Source organism: Oncorhynchus nerka, linkage group LG28 (assembly GCF_034236695.1).
Source record: "Oncorhynchus nerka isolate Pitt River linkage group LG28, Oner_Uvic_2.0, whole genome shotgun sequence".
NCBI classification, from domain to species: Eukaryota; Metazoa; Chordata; class Actinopteri; order Salmoniformes; family Salmonidae; genus Oncorhynchus; species Oncorhynchus nerka.
The window spans coordinates 60,762,581-60,786,923 of record NC_088423.1 but is presented as its reverse complement, the minus strand read 5'-3'; the positions used below and the strand labels follow the sequence as shown (position 1 = coordinate 60,786,923).

Here is a 24,343-nt window from a genome sequence, read left to right as displayed (position 1 = left end):
CCTTGTTGTATATATAATTCCTTCTCACAACTATCTACGTGTTCTCCTCCTCTCACCTTTTCACTTTGCTTGTGGACTTCAGTGCACAACACATCAGCTGTCTCACACCAGGCAAAAAACTTCTCTCTCGGCATGTCCAGCCCACTCATTATCTCAGCCAATCATGGATAGTGGGAAGGTTGCCTCTTGTTCTGTGGCTTAACCAACAAGTTTCGTAATTGAACCATTTTATTCATATGGCATACAAGTTTGTTATTAAGGCACATGAAAGTTCACATGTCCCAGAAGGCATTTCTGCCCAAAAACACATTTTTATTTTAAAAATGTAAAAAAATTGACTCTCCTGTGAAGTTGAGACTTTCGGAGATGAGGAGATGGGAGAGGCAGGACTTGCAGCGTGATCTGCGTCACAAATAGAACTGACTTCTATTTTAACGCTCGGCAACGCAGACGCTCGTTGGCGCGCGCGAGCAGTGTGGGTGCAAAAATTGAATAATATAGATTTCTACATTTATTTTACAACACTCGCGCACACGACGCGGGAGACAGAGAGCACGTTCTAGAGAAAGGCAGCCTACTAGTCTGTCTTCGCCACACACCCCTTCACTAGAAAACAGACAAACAGGTCACTGACCATCTCGAATCCCACCGTACCTTCTCCGCTGTGCAATCTGGTTTCCGAGCCGGTCACAGGTGCACCTCAGCCACACTCAAGGTACTAAACAATATCATAACCGCCATCGATAAAAGACAGTACTGTACAGCCGTCTTCATCGACCTTGCCAAGGCCTTCGACTCTGTCAATCACCATATTCTTATCGGCAGACTCAGTAGCCTCGGTTTTTCGGATGACTGCCTTGCCTGGTTCACCAATTACTTTGCAGACAGAGTTCAGTGTGTCAAATCGGAGGGCATGCTGTCCGGTCCTCTGGCAGTCTCTATGGGGGTGCCACAGGGTTCAATTCTCGGGCCGACTCTTTTCTCTGTATATATCAATGATGTTGCTCTTGCTGCGGGCGATTCCCTGATCCACCTCTACGCAGACGACACCATTCTATATACTTTCTGCCCGTCATTGGACACTGTGCTATCTAACCTCCAAAAGAGCTTCAATGCCATACAACACTCCTTCCGTGGCCTCCAACTGCTCTTAAACGCTAGTAAAACCAAATGCATGCTTTTCAACCGATCGCTGCCTGCACCCGCATGCCCGACTAGCATCACCACCCTGGATGGTTCCGACCTTGAATATGTGGACATCTATAAGTACCTAGGTGTCTGGCTAGACTACAAACTCTCCTTCCAGACTCATATCAAACATCTCCAATCGAAAATCAAATCAAGAGTCGGCTTTCTATTCCGCAACAAAGCCTCCTTAACTCACGCCGCCAAGCTTACCCTAGTAAAACTGACTATCCTACCGATCTTCGACTTCGGCGATGTCATCTACAAAATGGCTTCCAACACTCTACTCAGCAAACTGGATGCAGTCTATCACAGTGCCATCCGTTTTGTCACTAAAGCATCTTATACCACCCACCACTGCGACTTGTATGCTCTAGTCGGCTGGCCCTCGCTACATATTCGTCGCCAGACCCACTGGCTCCAGGTCATCTACAAGTCCATGCTAGGTGAAGCTCCGCCTTATCTCAGTTCACTGGTCACGATGGCAACACCCATCCGTAGCACGCGCTCTAGCAGGTGTATCTCATTGATCATCCCTAAAGCCAACACCTCATTTGGCCGCCTTTTGTTCCAGTACTCTGCTGCCTGTGACTGGAACGAATTGCAAAAATCGCTGAAGTTGGAGACTTTATCTCCCTCACCAACTTCAAACATCAGCTATCTGAGCAGCTAACCGATCGCTGCAGCTGTACATAGTCTATTGGTAAATAGCCCACCCATTTTCACCTACCTCATCCCCATACTGTTTTATTTATTTACTTTTCTGCTCTTTTGCACACCAATATCTCTACCTGTACATGACCATCTGATCATTTATCACTCCAGTGTTAATCTGCAAAACTGTAATTATTCGCCTACCTCATGCCTTTTGCACACATTGTATATAGACTCCCCTTTTATTTCTACTGTGTTATTGACTTGTTAATTGTTTACTCCATGTGTAACTCTGTGTTGTCTGTTCACACTGCTATGCTTTATCTTGGCCAGGTCGCAGTTGCAAATGAGAACTTGTTCTCAACTAGCCTACCTGGTTAAATAAAGGTGAAATAAAAATAAATTAAAAAAAATAAAAATAAAAATTGTGTTGACATTTTAAATTAGGGATGTCATTTATGAAAATATTAAGCTGCATTATTTTAGACTTTTAGAGTTTAGCCTACAACAGAAAATGCATGTGAAACATTAATGTTCACTGCCTGGCAGACAAGTCTAAACAATTCTGCTGGGTTGCGCAGCAATAAAGCGCTGCATTTTTTTCATCTTTTTCTTTGGATACCTATGGGTATACCCGATACAGACCTGACCCGATTTGGATCCAAATCTCCCTCATCTCGGATATATTTTGAGTCGGATCTGGTCCACCTCGGACCTGAATCGAATGGGGTTTTGATTTTCACGCAAAACAATGTGGGTCCTGCCCTGTGTCGGGATGGGAATTTCACAGATCCAATTCGGTTCCGATTTCAATTTCTGTATCTGAGAAGACCTCTAATATACAGTACTCACAGTCACTGGTTCAACTTCAATAAGAATTTCTCATGGTGAAAATCACAAACCTGGAACTCAGCCTGCAGAAAGACAGAATGCATAGTCATGGTAAAAATGTTTAATGAAACCCGAATGAACAAAATAGCTACTTATTTGAAACAGTGAATAGTTTTCAAAGTGAATGAAGCTCACTCACCTTTTGCAAATTAAAGCACGTTCTTCCTGAAGTCTAATGACTGGTCTCCTTTCAAAATGATAATTTTCTTTTTTTTTCTCCATTCAATTAGTCTTTTCAAAAACAAGACCAGGCATCAAACGTGAATAGAAGGCCAAGGGAATCTACAAATGATTGAGACCAAGCCCCAGCCCTTTTCCTGACAGCACATTTCGTGAAAAAGCTCCATATTGGATTTTAAAACAATATAAAAACAGGTAAGCACGTGGAACCCTTCACATTCCCAACTACATGTGGTACTGAATGGACAAGCGTTATTATTCGACGTTCAACAGTTACTGACACTACGTTTGGACATCATTAGGCTATACGGTAGATCCTAAAATAGGTATATAATGTAACTATATTAAAACTTGCATCTACTTCTTGTCTGAACTCTTGTCTGAGGTTGCATTGCTGTTTATCTTTCACCAGTCTGAATACAAAAGCTAAAGTGGCTAGAAAGAAAATTGTCATTTTTTTGAAAGAGCTGTCAAGGCAATGCCATGCTATTAAAATGTTCTGTACTGTGGTTCATTAGTTCATTAGTAAATAAATAAATAACAAACAAATATATAAAGACTAATTCATCCAGTCTGTAATGTCTATTCCTTTACAATTTCTATTCGTCTGCAGGTGTGGCAGTGAGCTTTTCTTCCTTTGCCTACGCTGTCTGGGATGCTTTCATCATTGACACTATTTTTTGGTTCATCCAAAAAGGTCAGCCAATCCCAAGTGGGATTCTTCTTGCACATGTCCATGCCTTCAATGGCAATACTTATTGCCTATGGCTTAGCTTTTTGCAATTGATCGAATATTGCCAAATCCTTCCTGAATCGATAATTTTTCTTTGACCGGAGATCTAGATCGACTGGACGCATCATACAGCATACCTTCAGAAAACTGGCTTGGATCAACTCAACAATCTGAACAGTCAACTCAAAAAAAAGTCTGTGTCTGACCACACGGTAAGCCTGTCAAACACAAGTTTCTTGGGTTCCTCAATGTCATCAAACAAGCATACATTTCCTTCAACAAGGTCTCTTCCATCTTCCATGCCATTCATTAAGCTTGGTAACAAGGGTTTGGTATCTTTCTTCCGTCTCCAACGCGTTCCCCTTCAAAGTTAAGGCTCTCCAGAGAGGATCAATGATAAGCTTGCAAACCAGACCCAGAGCTCTGCATCCGGCCTTGAACTGTAGAACCTCCAAGTCAGCAAGTCAGCAAAACCTGCTGCAGCAAACTACTCTCAGCTCTGTACGTACTGGTAAACTCAACCAAATCATCCTGTACGTACTGGTAAACTCAACCAAATCATCCTGTGCGTACTGGTAAACTCAACCAAATCATCCTGTACGTACTGGTAAACTCAACCAAATCATCCGGGATGCTATACACCCCAGCATAATTATGAAACAGACCATCAATTCTGTGTCCAATGGATAGAGGCAAAGGAACTTCATCAAATTCTCCTTTTTTTCTGGTCAAAAAGGTTTCGAACGCAACGAGCTGACCATCCTCTGCCCATCCAAGCTCTTGCACAGCATCACACACATAATTCACCAAACACACTGTTCCAGACTGTTCCAAACTCTGTTGTCCCAATGTTAGGGGAGCTATGGAATCCTACTTCTTTATCTCCTAAAATCATATTCTCCCAAATTACAAGAGTCGTTTTTTCCTGGTGAACTAAGCCATCAATCAAATGTAAGCCACAGAAATGCTGACTTACAAGGGACATCATTGTCTTTTCAGTGGAACTCAAGGCAACATGTTTCTCAACTATCAGTGGTAGGATGTCTGATCTGTATTCAGAGAGGATTTGTTCAAATTTCTTTTCAGAACCGGTCCCAATACCTTTAATCAGAAGTCAGTGGGTCCATTATCCTGGCTGTTTCATCGGTTTCGATAGAGGTGGTCTCTTCAGCATGCAGAGACCATACAGTTCCTGCATCAACGACCAGATATTTCAAACCGATCTTGCTAACCATCTTCTCCACTGTATCATTTGCCTCGTGTATCCTTTTCGAATCCAATCTTTTTGACGATCTTGCAGGTGGAGTAGCTTCTTTTTTCTTGCATTGTTTAGCCACAAGAGGTATTATAAACACTTACTTTTAAAATTCTTCATTTGTGACATGTTTTTCTTAAAAATGCTACTTTCTCCCTCACCTCAAACTTTCTAAATGCCTGTTGTTTTTCAGTTACAGCTCATGAAGTACACTTCATCACCTTCTCACCCTCATCTCCGTGGCCAGGCTTCTCACTTACCTCTTCACTAGTGTTCTGGGGACACGCAGCTGTAACTGGAAAACTGCCTTTCCACTCTCTGCTGTCTTTCAAGAGCATGCGATGTTGCTGTAACTACTGTAGCAAATCGGTTGTCTCTTCTCTCTTCAGTCACATGCTGCATTCTGTTGTTATGTGAACGATTGGCTGAGCCTTGGATACAGCCGGTATTGCTCCAAATCGGCATCACTCGTTCGCTTACAGCCAATAGTGATCCAAAGCCCCCCTCAATAAAACTTTTCTCATCGGATCTACACGAATCACGTAGGTCGCCAAAAGGTGACTAGTTTGCATCCCTGACGTTTACAGCTGTTTGAGGTTGAGCACCAACAGTTGTTGAATTCGTTTTAATCTCCCTATCACTTGATTTTGTATCTTCTAACGGACCACAAATAAGGCTTTGTTTTGTTGTGTCGTACCAGTTTTCAGCATATGAATAACCTGCATCAAAGTGTCAGACCAAATGATAACTGGGGATATCTCCACCTCCTCCTCCTCTGGCTTTATATCTACATCCATCTCACACCAACTAAACTAGCTATCTGGGTGACAGCCAGGGTCCATTTAAATGAAGTAAGTTAGGCTAGACCTAGTCATTTCCAAGTAGCTGACCAGGCCTATCTCCTTAATCCTATCAATCAAATTGATTTTATAAAGTCCTTTTTACAACAACAATGAAAATGAGGAGATTCTGAGGAAATAAGTTCTATAATATTATAAATAATGTTAGTGGTGTAAATACAGTTGGTTCCAAGTGTAACGTTAGGCCTATAACAACTGACCAAGAGAGTAGCCTTCCATACGAAAAAAAATGTTGGTCCTACGGCAAAATACCCCATCTTCCAGGTGGGTAACTGGTTAACTGAGTCCGACGGTGCATATCGAAACATTTAAAAGTCATTCGAGACACTTAGCTAGCATCTTAGTCACAAAAACATAGACAAGTTGTGGTTCCGGGTGACCTAGCTTCCTTTTCCGGATGTGGGAACTCCACTCAAGTGTTATGATTCCGGGTTCGTCTTTCTCGCTCCAGATTCAAGTATGATTAATCTCATACTTGGAGCAAAGATTTTTTATAACTAACCCAAGATAGATCCTGTCGTTTCCAATGGGAGCAAAGGAATGATAGAACAAGCAAGGAGGTGTGCAGAATCACGCACGAGATAGTGAAATCCTATTGGTACGTTTTAGTATTTATTTGCATATTTCCGTTAGGGAATGACTACTCTGATGTGCGCGTGTGCAGTAACTCAATTTGCCCTTGCAGTCCTTCTAAACAACACTACTTTGGCAAAGTCTACAAAACGCAGTCCACGTTGTTTGTTACAGATTAGAATTTGGGAAACAGAAAACTGTATGGAGATCAATTGTTTCATCGATGAGAAAATGTGCAGAATGTAGGCCAAAATCCATCTCTCTCCATCTTCTCCCACTTGCCGGCCCCTGGGCTTCCTCTCATCACCATATTTAGCAGTGAGTGGAAATGCCAACAGGATGCTTCACATTTATACATCCCGTGAAATATCTGGCTCATTGTTCTATCCGTGCCTTGAGTGTGTCTGAAAGTGGGCGTTGCAAAAGAAAGGGGTGATTAACAGCAATGGTGTAACATCAGTGGGTGGATCAACAGCGATGGGTGTAACATCAGCGTTCCATTATTGCTTAGACTGGCCATAGGGTGCAGCGGGGGTCAGCTTAATGTTTATATAGCAGGCTAAGAGAACTAACATAGCAGCTGCCAAAGAAGAAGAAGAGTTTGCTCGGGTTGGAACATGCTGCAAATGGTGAACAAGAAAAAAAGGAAGGAAGTGGAACATTTTATGTATAAATATGGAGTAGGGGATTGCATATCTGGAATATCTGGTAAAGGAGAAGACGGCGGACAAGAAAAGAAGGAGAAAAGTGGAATATGTTTTGAGTGAATGGAAGATTAAGTGCTTTTGGAAGACTTTGAGGAGGAAGTTTAACGTGACGAGAGTGAGGATGAATTGACTGTGGCAGTTGCAGTGATGACTGCTGAGAAGAAGTTGAGTGTAGAGGGAAGTAGTATGGTGAGGAAGTTTGGCATTGAGTGCAAAAAGAGGGATACACTCCCAAGTACTTCAGAGATGGAACCTGGCGAGAGTGAGGATGAAGTACCTGCGGTGAGGACCCCCGAGTTCGGGCCTCATCCCGAGGATGATAAGGATGATTCAGTCCCAGTAAGATTTGCAGAGAGAATAGATCCTTGCATTTTGGCTGATCCATATTTTTTTTTACCTTTATTTAACTAGGCAAGTCAGTTAATTAAGAACAAATTCTTATTTACAATGACGGCCTACCCCAGCCAAACCCGGACGACGCTGTGCCGATTGTGTACCTCCCTATGGGACTCCCAATCACGGCTGGATGTGATACCTCTTGCACTGAGATGCAGTGTCTTAGACCACTGCGCCACTCGGGAGCCCATATGTGGTGTCAGGCTGGGTGGGGGAGAGGTTGGGAACCTTTGAGTTGGTGAAGGTAACTCGGAGTAGACTCATGATGATTTACTGTCTTTCCTCCACTCAGAGGGAGCGGGTGCTCCGGATTACGAGATTATTGACAAGAATTGTGACTTGCTTAGCTCTCTGGAGCAGGGCGCCCATGAGAGGTGTTACAACGGAGTCGGCATTAAGTGTTGAGGAGGAGCAGTTGAAACTGAAGATTCCCGGTGTCTTCGACACCTGCCGTTTGGTGAGACGTAGAGCCGGTGGAGATTGTGGGGAAACGGAAAAGGCATTATCTGTCATGCTGAGTTTATATGCCAGATAAGGTCAAGGTAGGAAATGTTAGTTATCCCGTGAGAGCTTTTGTTCCGAAAATACTATGGTTTTAGGTTTCAAGTGTATGGGTATGTTGCAGCAATGTGTAGGAGGGAGATGCCTAAATGTGAGAAGTGTGCAGGAGGGCATGAGACGATGGAATGTGTGGTATCTGTGGAGAAAGTTGTGTGTTAGTTGTGGGGGTGTGTGTTAGATCGGAGGTGTCCGGTGAGAGAAAGGCCGATTGAGGTTTCCATGGTTAGAGTAGTTACAGAAAGTGTTAGAGTAAAATGGGTAGAGGGTGATGGATCCTGAGAGGATTTGTGTGAGTAGGCAGGAGAGAGTGATGGGAAGAATATGTTCTTTAGTAAGGTGGACCTTTTTTAGCGTGTATAGCCATGGTTGTCAATTGTACTGCAGGAATGGATGGAAAGTCACAGAAAATAGTGGTAGCGGTGGCAGCGGCAGAGAAGTACTTGGGATTGAGAGGATTTACTGCATAACAGCTACAGGGGGTGTTGAGTGGTAGTGTTATGTTCTCTCAGACCGTTGGTCTGGAGTAGGACTAGATTGAAATAAATAGTGTCTCCTGACCCCTCCTGTCTCAGCCTCCAGTATTTATGCTGCAGTAGTTTATGTGTCGGGGGGCTAGGGTCAGTTTGTTATATCTGGAGTACTTCTCCTGTCCTATTCGGTGTCCTGTGTGAATCTAAGTGTGCGTTCTCTAATTCTCTCCTCTCTTTCTTTCTCTCTCTCGGAGGACCTGAGCCCTAGGACCATGCCCCAGGACTACCTGACATGATGACTCCTTGCTGTCCCCAGTCCACCTGGCCGTGCTGCTGCTCCAGTTTCAACTGTTCTGCCTTATTATTATTCGACCATACTGGTCATTTATGAACATTTGAACATCTTGGCCATGTTCTGTTATAATCTAATCTCCACCCGGCACAGCCAGAAGAGGACTGGCCACCCCACATAGCCTGGTTCCTCTCTAGGTTTCTTCCTAGGTTTTGGCCTTTCTAGGGAGTTTTTCCTAGCCACCGTGCTTCTACACCTGCATTGCTTGCTGTTTGGGGTTTTAGGCTGGGTTTCTGTACAGCACTTTGAGATATCAGCTGATGTACGAAGGGCTACATAAATACATTTGATTTTATTTTATTTTGTGATATTTTTTTTGAGAGGGCCAATAGTTAGCAGGGCAATTTAAATTTTTCACAATTTTGTATTACTGTATCAAAGAATTTCATGTAGTTAGGCCATGAATTACCTCACACACCAGTACAGTAGGTGGCGGTGTATGCACCTAAAAATTGGATGCTATCCTCCAACCAAATCCCAAAGAAGAAAAATGTAGCAGGCTAGGAGAATTAACATGGCAGGTTGGGAAAATGAGGTTATTAAGGTTAGGAAAATGATTAGGCTTAGCTAAAATGCGTAGCAGGTTTGGATAATTAACATGGCAGGTTAGGAAAATGAGGTTATTAAGGTTAGGAAAAGAGTTAAGGCTTAGCTAAAATGCTACAGTTGTCAACGATCTACACATAGTGAAGCTCAGACACGCAAAACTGTCTTGAGTGGCAACAAATCTGCCCAATTAGCTGATTCACTTTCCATACACCCACTTCTGCTGATCCTCCCACTTTTGTTGACACGCCCACTTTCAGACACACTCCATGTATGCAGCCCATGATACTCTAGATTGGACATTTTTTAGCATTTACAGTCATAAGCTAATTTGTAGAAAGCTGTAAACATATTTATTGTATGTGCAAGCAGCTAACTCTCCCTTTTTAAGTGTTGGTACCTTTTGGGTGAGGAAAGAGTCCAATTCATCTTTAGTTTCTGTGTACATTTGTTTCCAAAAGCACACTTTCTCCTTTAACTTCACCAACCTGGGGTCTGTTTCAGTTCTCACATTCTCCCTCGTTACACACAGCCATCTTAGAAAGCTTCTTGTATCTACTGAACAAGAACTTGTTGTCCCTATAAGCTCTCTGAAGTTGCACTCCTCTCTCTTTCTTTGCCTCTTGCCTCTTTCAAATGATCTTTGTGCTCTTTCAGGGTGTCACATTTTTCTCTTGATGACAAGTCGCTTTCTATCAATCGCCTTTTTGAGGTTGTATTCGTCTTTCACTAGAGATATGGTGCTGCCCTCAACGTCGATGTCGGTTTCACTGGACATCACTGGTGATAGTACGCCTACACCTCTAGCATGGGGTCACTTTTTGGGGGGTTATTGGTATCAGGCAATGTAAACACTTGCTCCTGGTATGAAAGGTTCTCTGCCAAGCGGACAAACACCTTAAATGGACCCCTCACTCTTTTAAGTTTTAAAACTACTCTCTTAGAGAAGCCTATTGTCTGTTGCTCACTGTCCAGACAAAGATCAAAATTGGACTCTTAAATACTTAGGGCTGCATATCTGTAAACTCCATCTGACTTTTTGGCCCAATTGTGAACTTCATACCTTACGCCATTTGTCAACACATGCGGGTCAAGTTTTTTATTTTCAGTAGACTTTGATTTCAAATCCAGGTCAAATCCTATTTGCTTGCAGAGAGGATAAGAGTTATTGTCGTCTTCTGTGGTAGATACTGAATTGCACTGATTTGACTCAGTACTAGTGCCTTCCCTAGCCTCCAACTAAGCATTCACTTTCCTGATTTCCTTTTGCATTAGAACATTCTTTCTGGCTTTTAACAGGAGGAGCAATCCGTGATTGATCTTGATTTTCCAGTGCATTATTATGACTCAAGACTGTAGATAGTGGTTGCAATACAGAGGGTTGGGAACAGGTGTGTCCAAACATTTGACTGGTACTGTATGTATATTTGTTTTGTTTAAATGGGTGTGTGCATGTGAGTGTGTGAGAGTTAGGTTATATGGAGGAGATTACTGGAGTAGTTTGGTTCATCAGTCTGACCCCCAGTCTTCCCTTGAAGTTGTTGAGGGATGATGACGTTTTGGCAATGTGAAGATGAGAATTCCAGACTATGGTACCTCTATATCTGATAGAGAATTGATTATGTGAGGTGCGGCAGTGGGGAGGGTGAAGGTTATCGTGACTTGTGTTATATAGATGGATTTAAGAATTAACTTGGAAGAATCCATTGAAGGGTTTAGGTAAACTGTCTGGGAGGTAAGAGTATTTGTAGATGAAAGTGCATAATGGGCGTACATTAATGTCGTAAATATAGAAGATATTGAGTTTCTTAAATAAAAGGTGCAGATGGCGCCAGGTAATTAGAGGGGGAAGCTAGTCTTGGAAATGTATTTTGTATGATGAGTAATTTGTGTAGGTAGGTGGAATACAGTGCATTCGGAAAGTATTCAGACCCCTTGACTTTTTCCACACTTTGTTACCTTACAGCCTTATTTCTATATGGATTAAATCATTTTTCCTCATCTACACACAATACCCCATTTTATTTGCACATTTACTTAAAAAAAATGAAATATCACATTTACATAAGTATTCAAATCAAATGTTTTAATTGTCACATGTGCTGAATACAACAGGTTAGAGTGAAATGCTTTACAAGCCCTAAAAACTTCTTCGGGATCAGTGTCCCTTCCACGGGACGGTTGAGCTAACATAGGCTAATGCGATTAGCATGAGGTTGTAAGTAACAAGAACATTTCCCAGGACATAGACATATCTGATATTGGCAGAACGCTTAAATTCTTGTTAATCTAACTGCATAGTCCAATTTACAGTAGCTATTACAGTGAAAGAATACCATGCTATTGTTGTATGAGAGTGCACAATTTTGAACATTAAAAGTTATTAATAAACAAATTAGGCATATTTGGGCAGTCTTGATACAACATTTTGAACCGAAATGCAATGGTTCATTGTATCAGTCTAAAACGTTGCACATATACTGCTGCATCTAGTGGCCAAAATGTATATTGCACCTGGGCTGGATTATGGCCTTTCTCTTGCATTTCAAAGATGATGGTACAAAAAAAATACAAAATAACGTTTTTTTTCTTCTTTGTATTATCTTTTACCAGATTTATTGTGTTATATTCTCCTACATTCCTTTCACATTTCCACAAACTTCAAAGTGTTTCCTTTCAAATGGTACCAAGAATATGCATATGCTTGCTTCAGGGCCAGATTTGAGTATGTCATTTCAGGCGGGGAAAAAAAGGGTTGGATCATTATTAACCAACAACGCAGTTAAGAATAAAAGTGTTAAGAAAGTATTTACTAAAATAAGCTAAAGTAAAAAACTAATAAATGAAATAAAAAACAAAAATAACAAATAATTACCCAGCTAACAAGGAACGTAACAAACATTTGTAACGTTCCCCATTAAGTCTTGTAGAGGTATTGAATGTCATAGCCCGTTTGGGACATTATAGGCACATTCATAACGTTTCTAATAAGTATTATAGAGGTTATAAATATCCGGTCGCTATACAGACATCATGAGAACATTAACACATGAAATGTTCTGAATATCATGTTATTTTGGAGATATACTAGGAACATTTCATGACGTTAGATTTAGAGTTATGGTTTGTCTTCATATAACGTTACACTCGGAATGATACAAATACATTTTGGAACGTCGTCTGTAAGTCAAGTGGTGGTACACTTGTAGCGTTGTCTTATAAAGTGTGTAGGAACATTTGTTATGTTCTAAACAAGTACTTTAGACATTCTGAATGTCAGGACACTTTGGTGACATTGTAGTAGTATTTGTAACGTTCACAGAATGTTCCTAAAATGTACTGAATATCGGGTCACTTTGGCAATATTTTACATAACGTTCCCAATGAGTCTAGTAGATGTTGTGAATGTCAGATCCCTACATGTCAGGATATCATAGTAACCCAGCTCAGAAAATTACGTTTGAGGACGTGACCACAAAGTTATTTTAGTCCCCACATAAGTCATGATAACATTATTGTGAAACGTGCCTTGTACGTAGCTGTGGTGTCAGCTGACAAAAGTTACGTCCAAAGTCTTTTCATGACGTTGAAATATCATGGATCTTAAATAGCTAAATGACGTTATTTAGTAACGTCATAAGAGATGTCCATTGTCAGTTAGTCGAGTGGTGGTGCACTTGTAACATTGTATTTCTGACTACATATGAGTATCAGTTACGTTTTCAGTAAGACTTCAGGACACTTTGGTGACATTTTAGTAGTATTTGTAACATTCACAGAAGGTTCCTGAAATGTGCTAATTGTCAGGTCACTTTGGCAATATTCTACATAACATTCCCCAATGAGTCCAGTGAATGTCAGAACACTTTTGGGATATCAAAAGGACATTTAGGAATGTTCCTTTGAGAGCCCTGGTGTTTCTCCAAACAACATTGCAGTTGTGTTACGCAAAAGACTTAGGAATATATATTTATTGTGCAGTACGTCCCTTACTGATCTATATGTCACATTTTCTTTCTGAGCATAAGGGGACATTATAAAAACATTTTTTTTAAGTCTAGGCAAGTTAAAAAATTACTTAAACAATATGATGATTTTGGTGACATTTTGGGAATCTTCATAACATTCCCAGTTAGTCCTTTCAATGTTCTAAATGTCAGGTGAATATTGGGATATAACAATTCAAAGCATTTGGTATAGAGCCATGCATAGTTACATCTAAAGTTGCAATGAGAATTATACATAGACATAATGGAACATTGTCAGTAGGGCAAGGGGTGGTATATCTGACTACATATGGATATTAGTTATGTTTTCAGAAAGTACTTTGGAGGTTCTGAATGTCAGGACACTTTGGTGACATTGCAGTAATTGTAATGTTCACAAAAAAGTTCCTCAAATGTACAGCATGTCGGACTACTTTGTGAATATCCAAAGAACATTTTGAAATGTTCATTTGAGAGTTGTGATGTGTCTACAAACAACGTTGCAATTGTGTTACTAAAGAAACATTTAAAAATGTTACTTAACATCTTTCTAAACATTTCATAATGTTAACAGAGATATATACATAAAGTAATAAATATCCTTTCTGGAATATATACACTTAAAGTAAATACAGTGTTTATCATAATACATATATTAAAACAATACTAAATCAAATAAACATAAAGTAAAATGTTGCTAGGGCTGTCTTTTGTCTATTCTCTAAAGAAGACATGCAGGAAAAGTCAGGAATTTAAGTATCCACCTTAACTTGAATGTAGCACAATGCAGCTTTGCTTTCATGTCAGGGACCAGATTGCCAATGGCCATGGATGACAGCCTGCATGGACCCTGGAGAGTGCTGCTTGTGGTTGTGGATCCATGTGAAGTTGTTCCATGTGTAACGGAGTAGCCCTGTGTGTGAATAAACCTGAAACCGAGCGAGGATAAATACCTGACTGCTCCACAGTAGTCTTGTAGCAGCAGTGACTCTGGGGAGGAGCTGGTCTTGGAACCTATCTCCAAATACAGTTGAAGTCGGAAGTTTACGTACACTTAGGTTGGAGTCATTAAAACTCGTTTTTCAACCCCTCCACAAATTTCTTGTTCACAAACTATAGTTTTGGCAAGTCGGTTAAGACATCTACTTTGTGCATGACAAGTCATTTTTTCAATAATTGTTTACAGACAGATTATTTCACTTATAATTCACTTTATCACAATTCCAGTGGGTCAGAGGTTTACATACACTAAGTTGACTGCGCCTTTCAACAGATTGGAAAATTCCAGAAAATTATGTCATGGATTTAGAAACTTCTGATACGCTAATTGACATAATTTGAGTGAATTGGAGGTGTACCTGTGGATGTATTTCAAGGCCTACCTTCAAACTCAGTGCCTCTTTGCTTGACATCATGGGAAAATCAAAAGAAATCAGCCAAGATCTCAGAAAACAATTGTAGACCTCCATAAGTCTGGTTCATCCTTGGGAGCAATGTCCAAATGCCTGAAGGTACCACGTTCATTTGTACAAACAATAGTACGCAAGTATAAACACCATGGGACCACGCAGCAGTCATACCGCTCAGGAAGGAGACGCGTTCTGTCTCCTAGAGGTGTACGTACTTTGTGTGCGAAAAGTGTAAATCAATCCCAGAAAAACAGCAAAGGACCTTGTGAAGATGCTGGAGGAAACAAGTACATAAGTATCTATATCCACAGTAAAACGAGTCCTCTATCGACATAACCTGAAAGTCCGCTCAGCAAGGAAGAAGCCACGGCTCCAAAACCGTCATAAAAAAGCCAGACTACGGTTTGCAACTGCACATGGGGACAGAGATTGTACTTTTTGGAGAAATATCTTCTGGTCTGATGAAACAAAAATAGAACTGTTTGGCCATAATGACCACTGTTATGTTTGGAGGAAAAAGGGGGAGTCTTATAAACCGAAGAACACCATCCCAACCGTGAAGCACGGGGGTGGCAGCATCATGTTGTGGGGGTGCTTTGCTGCAGGAGGGACTGGTGCACTTCACAAAATAGATCATGGGGAAGGACAATTATGTGGATATATTGAAGCAACATCTCAAGACATCAGTCAGGAAGTTAAAGCTTGGTCGCAAATGGGTCTTCCAAATGGACAATGACCCCAAGCATACTTCCAAAGTTGTGGCAAAATGGCTTAAGGACAACAAAGTCAAGATATTGATTGGAGTGCCCATCACAAAGTCCTGACCTCAATCTCATAGATAATTTGTGGGCAGACCTGAAAAAGCGTTACACAAGCTCAGTTACACAAGCTCTGTCAGGAGGAATGGGCCAAAATTCACCCAACTTATTGTGGGAAGCTTGTGGAAGGCTACCTGAAACGTTTGACCCAAAGTTAAACAATTTAAAGGCAATGCTACCAAATACTAATTGAGTGTATGTAAACTTCTCACACACTGGGAATGTGATGAAAGAAACAAAAGCTGAATTAAATCATTCACATTCTTAAAATAAAGTGGTGATCCTAGCTGACCTAAGACAGGGAATTTTTACTAGGATAAATGTCAGGAATTGTGAAAATGGAGTTTAAATGTATTTGGCTAGGGTGTATGTAAACTTCTGACTTCAACTGTAGGTCTGTAGCAGTTTGGGTCTAGAGTGTCTCCCCCTTTGAAGAGGGGGGTGACAGCGGCAGCTTTTCAATCTTTGGGGATCTCAGACGATACGAAAGAGAGCTTGAACAGGCTAGTAATAGTGGTTGCAACCATTTCGGCTGATAATTTTAGAAAGAGAGGGTCCAGATTGTCTAGCCCGGCTGATTTGTAGGGGTCCAGATTTTGCAGCTATTTCAGAACATCAGCTATCTGGAAATGGGGAGGCTTGGGCAAGTTGAAGTGAGGTGTGCAGGGCTGTTGACTGTTGACCAGGGTAGGGGTGGCCAGGTGGAAAGCATGTAGATAAATGCTTATTGAAATTCTCAATTATCGTGGATTTATCGGTGGTGACAATGGTTCCTAGTCTCAGTGCAGTAGGCAGCTGGGAGGAGGTGCTCTTATTCTCCATGGACTTTACAGTGTCCCAGAACTTTTTGGAGTTTGTGCTACAGGATGCAAATTTCTGTTTGAAAAAGCTAGCCTTTGCTTTCCTAACTGCCTGTGTATATTGGTTCCTAACTTCCCTGAAAAGTTGCATATTGCGTGGGCTATTCAATGCTAATGCAGTACGCCACAGGATGTTTTTGTGCTGGTCAAGGGCAGTCAGGTCTGGAGTGAACCACGGGCTATATCTGTTCCTGGTTCAATGTATTTTTAATGGGGCATGCTTATTTAAGATTGTGAGGCAAGCACTTTTAAAGAATAACCAAGCATCTTCTACTGACACAATGAGGTCAATATCCTTCCAGGATACCCGGGCCAGGTCGATTAGAAAGGCCTGCTCCCTGAAGTGTTTTAGGGAGCGTTTGACAGTGATGACGGGTGGTCGTTTGACCACAGACCCATTACGGACGCAAGCAATGAGGCAGTGATTGCTGAGATCCTGGTTGAAGACAGCAGTTTTTATTGGAGGGCAGGTTGGTCAGGATGATATCTATGAGGGTGCCTGTGTTTATGGTTTTGGAGTTGTACCTGGTAGGTTCATTGATCATTTGTGTGAGATTGAGGACATCAAGCTTAGATTGTAGGATGGCCGGGGTGTTAAAGCATGTCCCAGTTTAGGTCACCTAACAGCACAAGCTCTGAAGATAGATGGGGGGCAATCAATTTACATATGGTGTCCAGGGCACAGTTGGGGGCAGAAGGTGGTCTATAGAAAGCAGCAATGGTGAGAGACTTGTTTCTGGGAAGATGGATTTTTAAAAGTAGAAGTTCAAATTGTTTGGGCACAGACCTGAATAGTAAGACAGAACTCTGCTGGCTATCTCTGCAGTAGATTGCAACTCCACCCCCTTCGGTAGTTCTATCTTGTCAGAAAATGTTATAGTGAGGGATGGAAATTTCAGGGGTTTTGGTGGCCTTCCTAAGCCAGGATTCAGACACGACTAGGACATCAGGGTTGGCAGAGTGTGCTAAAAGCAGTGAATAAAACAAACTTTGGGAGGAGGCTTCTAATGTTAACATGCATGAAACCAAGGCTTTTACGGTTATTCTCCACACTGGCTATTATTCTATTGAGCCCTGCCCCCAAACAACATATTTTGTTTGGTCTGGACCGGACCAATCACAGATAATCAGAAGTCACAATCACAAGTTTGCCACATAGTACAGCACAGTAGAGCACAGTGCAGTATAGTTTGGCACAGTACAGTACAGTACTGTACAATAAAATGTGGTACAGTAAAGTAGAGTTCAGTACAGTAGGTTTAATACAGTAGTGAACTACAGTACAGTAGAATACAGTAAATGATACTGTGCTCTACTTAAGTGTGTGCCACTGTACTAAGTTATACTGTACAGAACTATATTGTACTGATTTATACTCTACTTTGTGTACTTCTGTGCTGTCCAAACTTCTGAAACAGACTTGGCCATGCGGTAACGGAGACACATTTCCAGAAAAAGGCTTTTGAGGTCGGCTTTTCTCCCATTTGATGGGTGTGGCGACGTGTGGCCTGATTAATATGGGTGTGGTCATTCGAAATCGCAAAATATGTTCAGCACGCCATACACAATCGTCCTGTGGTTGTTCAGTACAGTTTCCGTTGAATTAAACTCTCTACACTATTCAGTTGTAGTGAATGCACACCTGGTCTACTCAGAATTCGTCCATCAAGAGTATTTCCTTGAATATCCCATGCCTTGCATTTGGCATACACCTATATATAGTTGACCTCTCGGACACGACACATCCATCGTCTCTTGCCCGTCCATCGTCTCTCAGCCTGAAGACGATATTGACAACCATTAGGAAATTCTGAAGTATCTGGATGTGTAGGGGTTCACGCTGTTGCAACATGGTAGATATGGGATCAAACTGTACTGCTATTTTTCTCATAGTCTTCTATTTACCTGTAGATAACACTAAATTATTTCATTAATGTATTTTATTGGAATTATATGACTGGACAATTTGAGGTGGTGGCTGCATGCATGCTATATTGGGTCAGTTTGTAATTCAAGCCTATTTCGTAAAATTGCTTCAGTAATCCTAGTCCAGATCTATCCATTTATTGATTACATTTCTTCATCTATCAAATCCCCTCATGTAGACCTATACCTCAATCCCTTTATAGATTATAGAGAACAACATAATATTTCGTGTCTGAATGTAGCCTACTCGATTTATTTTAAGCATTTTGGCATCACAGCATATTTTATTAATTTTAAGATTTGCATGATCATTTAAAAAAGTATATGAGTAAAATGTGCAACTGGTGGATGTCGACTGTGGTCTCTCGTTTGAGAATCCAGTTTGAGAACCCCTGGACTTCACCAAAGTGTTTAAGCATTGTTATGAGACGCAATGTGGATGGATGATTCAGTGATTGCCAACTCATCTCTTTGGATTTCTCATCTTCTACACAGCGCAGATGTGTGGCCACTTGGTTTATGATTTGCCGAATGGACACCTGCGCTTTTATGCATATATTTATACATATTTTCTGATAAAAGGATTGACAACCATAACCCGAAAATGTTTTGACTGTCCATGGGTAGGCTATGCCTAAAATATGGGAAACTTGTCCCCCCGCACGTGAGGAATTATGCATTGAGACACTCTTCCCAATTTCGATGTCTACGCGATCTACGGCCGACTCTGTGATGCTGAGCGGCCGTGGGCATGTGCAGCGCGCAATGCATTTCGATTTACAGTACCACAATCACAGCAGCTCTCCTGCGGACGTTAAATGGAACACGATCTACCGCTGTCAGGCGGACGTCGGCGAGATGTATGTGTCGCGTCTGGGATGTAAATATAGCCTTTTATTTTGCTGGCTTTCTCTAAGAACTCCCCCTGTTCTGCCACCAATTTGCGCGCATCGCCCTTGTGCCGCAATGTTTGCAAACACAGAAAGGGGTCTATAGTCCGATGAATAAAATAAAACTGAGGGATTGTAGGCGGGACGTATACTGTGGCCCATATATACAGGAAATTGTGGTCGAAGGGGAGGGAAGTTCGCCAGTAAAATAAAACGTTTTCGTTGTCCTCTCGTCACAGTTCTGGCTGTACAATGGATTGGAAGGGAGATACTGGCGTAAGTTGAACTTTACAGTGATTCTTGATTGAAGAGGAAGGGAATCATTGTTTTCTATTCAGAGCGTTGCTAAAATAGCCAGCATGTGTAGCTGCTGATAGTTAGCTGCTTCCTGAACTGGCAGCAAGTTTGGTGGAAATGCCATTGAGAAGAGGCAGCAGTCATGCACGCCAAGGCGAGCTAACGTTCGCTTGCTAATAACGTTAAAATAACTAAACTGGCACTGATCAGTAGGCATGTAATGTCAGATTACCAACGACGTTTCAGACAACTGTCATCGTCTATGCATCTGGCGTTAGTATAGCTAGCTAGGTTGGTTTGGTAGCTGTATCACAACCGGCGGTGATTGGGAGTCCCATAGGGCGGCGCACAATTGGCCCAGCGTCGTCCGGGTATTTGCCGTTGAAGGCCGTCATTGTAAATACAAATGTGTTCTTAATTGACTTGCCTAGTTAATAATTTTATTTATTTTAATATCTGGATATGTGTGTCGTAGAACTGGGAAACTGTATTAGTTAGCTAACTTCCTAACAAAGCTGCAGTATAACTAGTTTAGCTAGGTTTGATAACTGGTGGGATCAAGTCACTATTGTTCGAGTCACTAGGTCCGTGTCCCAGGAAGAACAGGTCGAGTCAAGGCCAAATCGTGTTTTGTTAGAGAGAGTAGAGTCCAGTCAAGTTTTTTTTTTTTTTTTTACATCTAAAATCAAGGGGGGAAAAGCAATATATTTATTGAAACTACCACACAGCCCTGTTCATTATGTTGTCTACAACATATTTTGATTATGTAATTATGATTTTTTTTTTTACAAGAAATTTCAAATGCACGTTTCATAAGTTTATTTTTATTTTTTAAATGACATACCAAAAGACCATTAGGCCAATGCTAGTAATTATTGCTTGATGCCAGAGTATGTGAGCCCAATTTGACTGGAGCGCAGAGCAAGTTTCCCTAAAGCTGGAGCGCTCACATCACCATCCCCAGTGGCTCTGCAAACAGTGAGAGGTGTTTCTCCGCTGCTGGCCTGCTCTCCAGGCACCATCACATGAGCCTGAATCTACAGACTGTCCAAACTCATGTTTCTAAAAGTGAATTCAAAGGCACTGTTGGCTGAGCCTAATAATTTAAACAAAGTCAGTCTATATGCACCATTTATAGACAAAAATCATGATTTCATACAACAAAATGGTTAAATGCTGAGCGCTTAATGTTCCTGCCAGCTTAGTGTGTCGCACTCGCAAATGCTTCACAATGTATTTATTTGTAGGCTATAGCCTTGAAATAATTTAAATAGGCAAAACAAATATAGCCTCAATAATTCATATTCCTTCCTTCTCTGGCTACCGGTCTGGCTCCTGACCTATTTAGTGTTTATATGCTGTTTAATACGACATGTAGCCTATTTAAACTTATGAGTGCTTCTTAGTCACCTTTTCATGTTTTATTAAAATACTTTTTATTAAAATCGTATGGCCTGGTTTTAATACTTCAAAACCAAATGGTAGGTCCAGGTAGTCCACAAAAATAGATGGGTGTTGGTTAAATGGTGATTTTAAAAACATTTTTTTTTTTTTAAAGAATGGAGCAGATGTTACAAGTGGTTGGAAAGGCGTTTTGAGTGGGATTTCCGACCGCTTAACTCTACTCACATACTCTGCTTGATGCCTCATTGCTGGTGAGCTTGCAAAGTAAACCATTTCTATTTTTGATTACCAAACCATTTTTGGAGCTGAATATTTATTTACGGTAATCCTCTCCCTACAATTGGGCACCCGATCCAGTAACTGTACAGCAAGTCATTGTTAGTATTCGATATCAAGTAGGGATACCATGTCGCTTCTCTGGAGTCCAGAGCAAGCAGAATCATACGGCCCATCTACCTGTATGCAGTGAAGATTGCAGGATCGGAAGGAAAGCATGGTCTGTCTGCACCACACTATCACTTTGGAAGGCTGCCTGCCAACTGGGGAGGCCTTTTCTTCCTCACAAATACTGCAATTAACATGCCAGATTATGTTACTTCTTCATCCCATAATATTGAAGGCAGTGCAATGTTAGAGCCAGTGGTTTAGTGGTGCCTGGAAAAGTGTGTATACTCAACACTTTCTCTTATTATTAAAATAGATAAATGAGACTGAAATTCAGATTATTCCCCCAAAAATTCAGTCACACACTTTTAATAGCAAAATAACTAAACGGAATGTTCTAAATCCACAACAATGTTTAAACCACATCAGGAGAACACTTTTGAGGTCTGGAAAAAAATCTAAGAAATGTATTTGAGTGTAGTTACCCTTTAATTAAACTGTGCAGGCACCTAGCAAAAAAAGAAATGTCCTATTTTCAGGACCCTGACTTTCAAAGATCATTTGTAAAAATCCAAATAACTTCACAGATCTTCATTGTAAAGGGTTTTAACACTGTTTCCCATGCTTGTTCAATGAACCATAAACAATTAATGAACATGCACCTGTGGAACAGTCGTTAAGACAATAACAGTTATCAGACGGTAGGCAATTATGGTCACAGTTAAGGAAACTAGTGACACTAAAGAGGCCTTTCTACTGACTCTGAAAAACCCCAAAAGAAAGATTCCCAGGGTCCCTGCTCATCTGTGTGAATGTTCCTTAGGCATGCTGCAAGGAGGCATGAGGACTGCAGATGTGGCCAGGGCAATAAATTGCAATGTCCAATTTGAGAGACGCCTAAGACAGCGCTACAGGGAGACAGGACGAACAGTTGATCGTCCTCGCAGTGGCAGACCACGAGTAACAACACCTGCACAGGATCGGTACATCCGAACATCACACCTGCGGGACAGGTACAGGATGGCAACAACAACTCCCCGAGTTACACCAGGAACGCACAATACCTCCATCAGTGCTCAGACTGTCCGCAATAGGCTGAGAGGCTGGACTGAGTGCTTGTAGGCCTGTTGTAAGGCAGGTCCTCACCAGACATCACCGGCAACAACGTCACCTATGGGCACAAACCCACCGTCGTTGGTACCAGGCAGGACTGGCAAAAAGTGCTCTTCACTGACGAGTCATGGTTTTGTCTCACCAGGGGTGATGGTCGGATTCGCATTTAATCGTCGAAGGAATGGGCGTTACACCAAGGCCTGTACTCTGGAGCGGGATCGATTTGGAGGTGGAGGGTCCATCATGGTCTGGGGTGGTGTGTCACAGCATCATCAGCCTGCAATGACAACAAGTTCAGTCTATCTCAACGCTGTGCATTACTGGGAAGACATCGTCCTCCCTCATGTGGTACCCTTCCTGCAGGCTCATCCTGACATGACCCTCCAGCATGACAATGCCACCAGCCATACTGCTCATTCTGTGCGTGATTTCCTGCAAGACAGGAATGTCATTGTTCTGCCATGTCCAGTGACGAGCCTGAATCTCCATCCTATTGAGCATGTCTGAGACCTGTTGGATCGGAGGGTGAGCGCTAGGGCCATTCCCCCCAGAAATGTCCGGGAAGAGTGGGGTAACCTCTCACAGCAAGAATTGGTGCAGTCGATGAGGATACTCATTGTTACTTTTGATTTTGACCTATCAATAGCATTGCTATATTTTTCCTGTTCCTTAATTGTTTGAAACCCGGATGTTTTTACTTCACATTATCAGTCATGTCTTACTGTGTGCACGTTCCTGCTCTTACGAAGAAATAATACTTTTTCAACATTTAAGCTACATATTCTGATATGTTCCATCAGCCTTATTAATTGATATGGTGTTTACTTCCACTACACTAGCCTACTTAGATACGCATTGTGGGTATTAAGAAGTGAGTATACCAAAAAAGTGTGTCTACGGAGTATACCTGCGTATTAGTGCTTTCTGAGGTCAATTCAATTCAATTCAAGGGCTTTATTGGCATGGGAAACATGTGTTAACATTGCCAAAGCAAGTGAGGTAGACAACATACAAAGTGAATATATAAAGTGAAAAACAAAAATTAACAGTAAACATTACACATACAGAAGTTTCAAAACAGTAAAGACATTACAAATGTCATATTATATATATACAATGTACAAATAGTTAAAGGACACAAGATAAAATGAATAAGCATAAATATGGGTTGTATTTACAATGGTGTTTGTTCTTCACTGGTTGCCCTTTTCTCGTGGCAACAGGTCACATATATTGCTGCTGTGATGGCACACTGTGGAATTTCATCCAAAAGATATGGGAGTTTTTCAAAATTGGATTTGTTTTCGAATTCTTTGTGGATCTGTGTAATCTGGGGGAAATATGTCTCTCTAATATGGTCATACATTGGGCAGGAGGTTAGGAAGTGCAGCTCAGTTTCCACCTCATTTTGTGGGCAGTGAGCACATAGCCTGTCTTCTCTTGAGAGCCATGTCTGCCTACGGCGGCCTTTCTCAATAGCAAGGCTATGCTCACTGAGTCTGTACATAGTCAAAGCTTTCCTTAATTTTGGGTCAGTCACAGTGGTCAGGTATTCTGCCGCTGTGTACTCTCTGTGTAGGGCCAAATAGCATTCTAGTTTGCTCTGTTTTTTTGTTAATTCTTTCCAATGTGTTAAGTAATTATCTTTTTGTTTTCTCATGATTTGGTTGGGTCTAATTGTGCTGTTGTCCTGGGGCTCTGTAGGGTGTGTTTGTGTTTGTGAACAGAGCCCCAGGACCAGCTTGCTTAGGGACTCTTCTCCAGGTTCATCTCTCTGTAGGTGATGGCTTTGTTATGGAAGGTTTGTGAATCGCTTCCTTTTAGGTGGTTGTAGAATTTAACGGCTCTTTTCTGGATTTTGATAATTAGTGGCTATCGGCCTAATTCTGCTCT

The 24,343-nt window shown here is 41.4% G+C and overlaps 1 protein-coding gene across 3 annotated transcripts in view; it reads left to right on the top strand.

The window, feature by feature from the left end:
* The first annotated feature begins 19,244 nt into the window (after nucleotides 1-19,244).
* Nucleotides 19,245-24,343, top strand: part of LOC115113463 (putative palmitoyltransferase ZDHHC13) — a 41,514-nt gene continuing 36,415 nt past the window's right edge. Inside the window, exons 1-2 of one of the 3 annotated variants that reach the window (XM_065012965.1) lie at nucleotides 19,246-19,528; nucleotides 21,108-21,204. Coding sequence is in view for 2 of the 3 variants with exons in the window: in XM_065012963.1 (XP_064869035.1) it covers nucleotides 19,505-19,528 (24 nt within the window). In the remaining variant the exon portion in view is untranslated. Of the gene's footprint in view, nucleotides 19,529-21,107; nucleotides 21,205-24,343 lie in introns of all 3 variants that reach the window. The other 2 variants (XM_065012963.1, XM_065012964.1) reach the window with 2 other exon arrangements.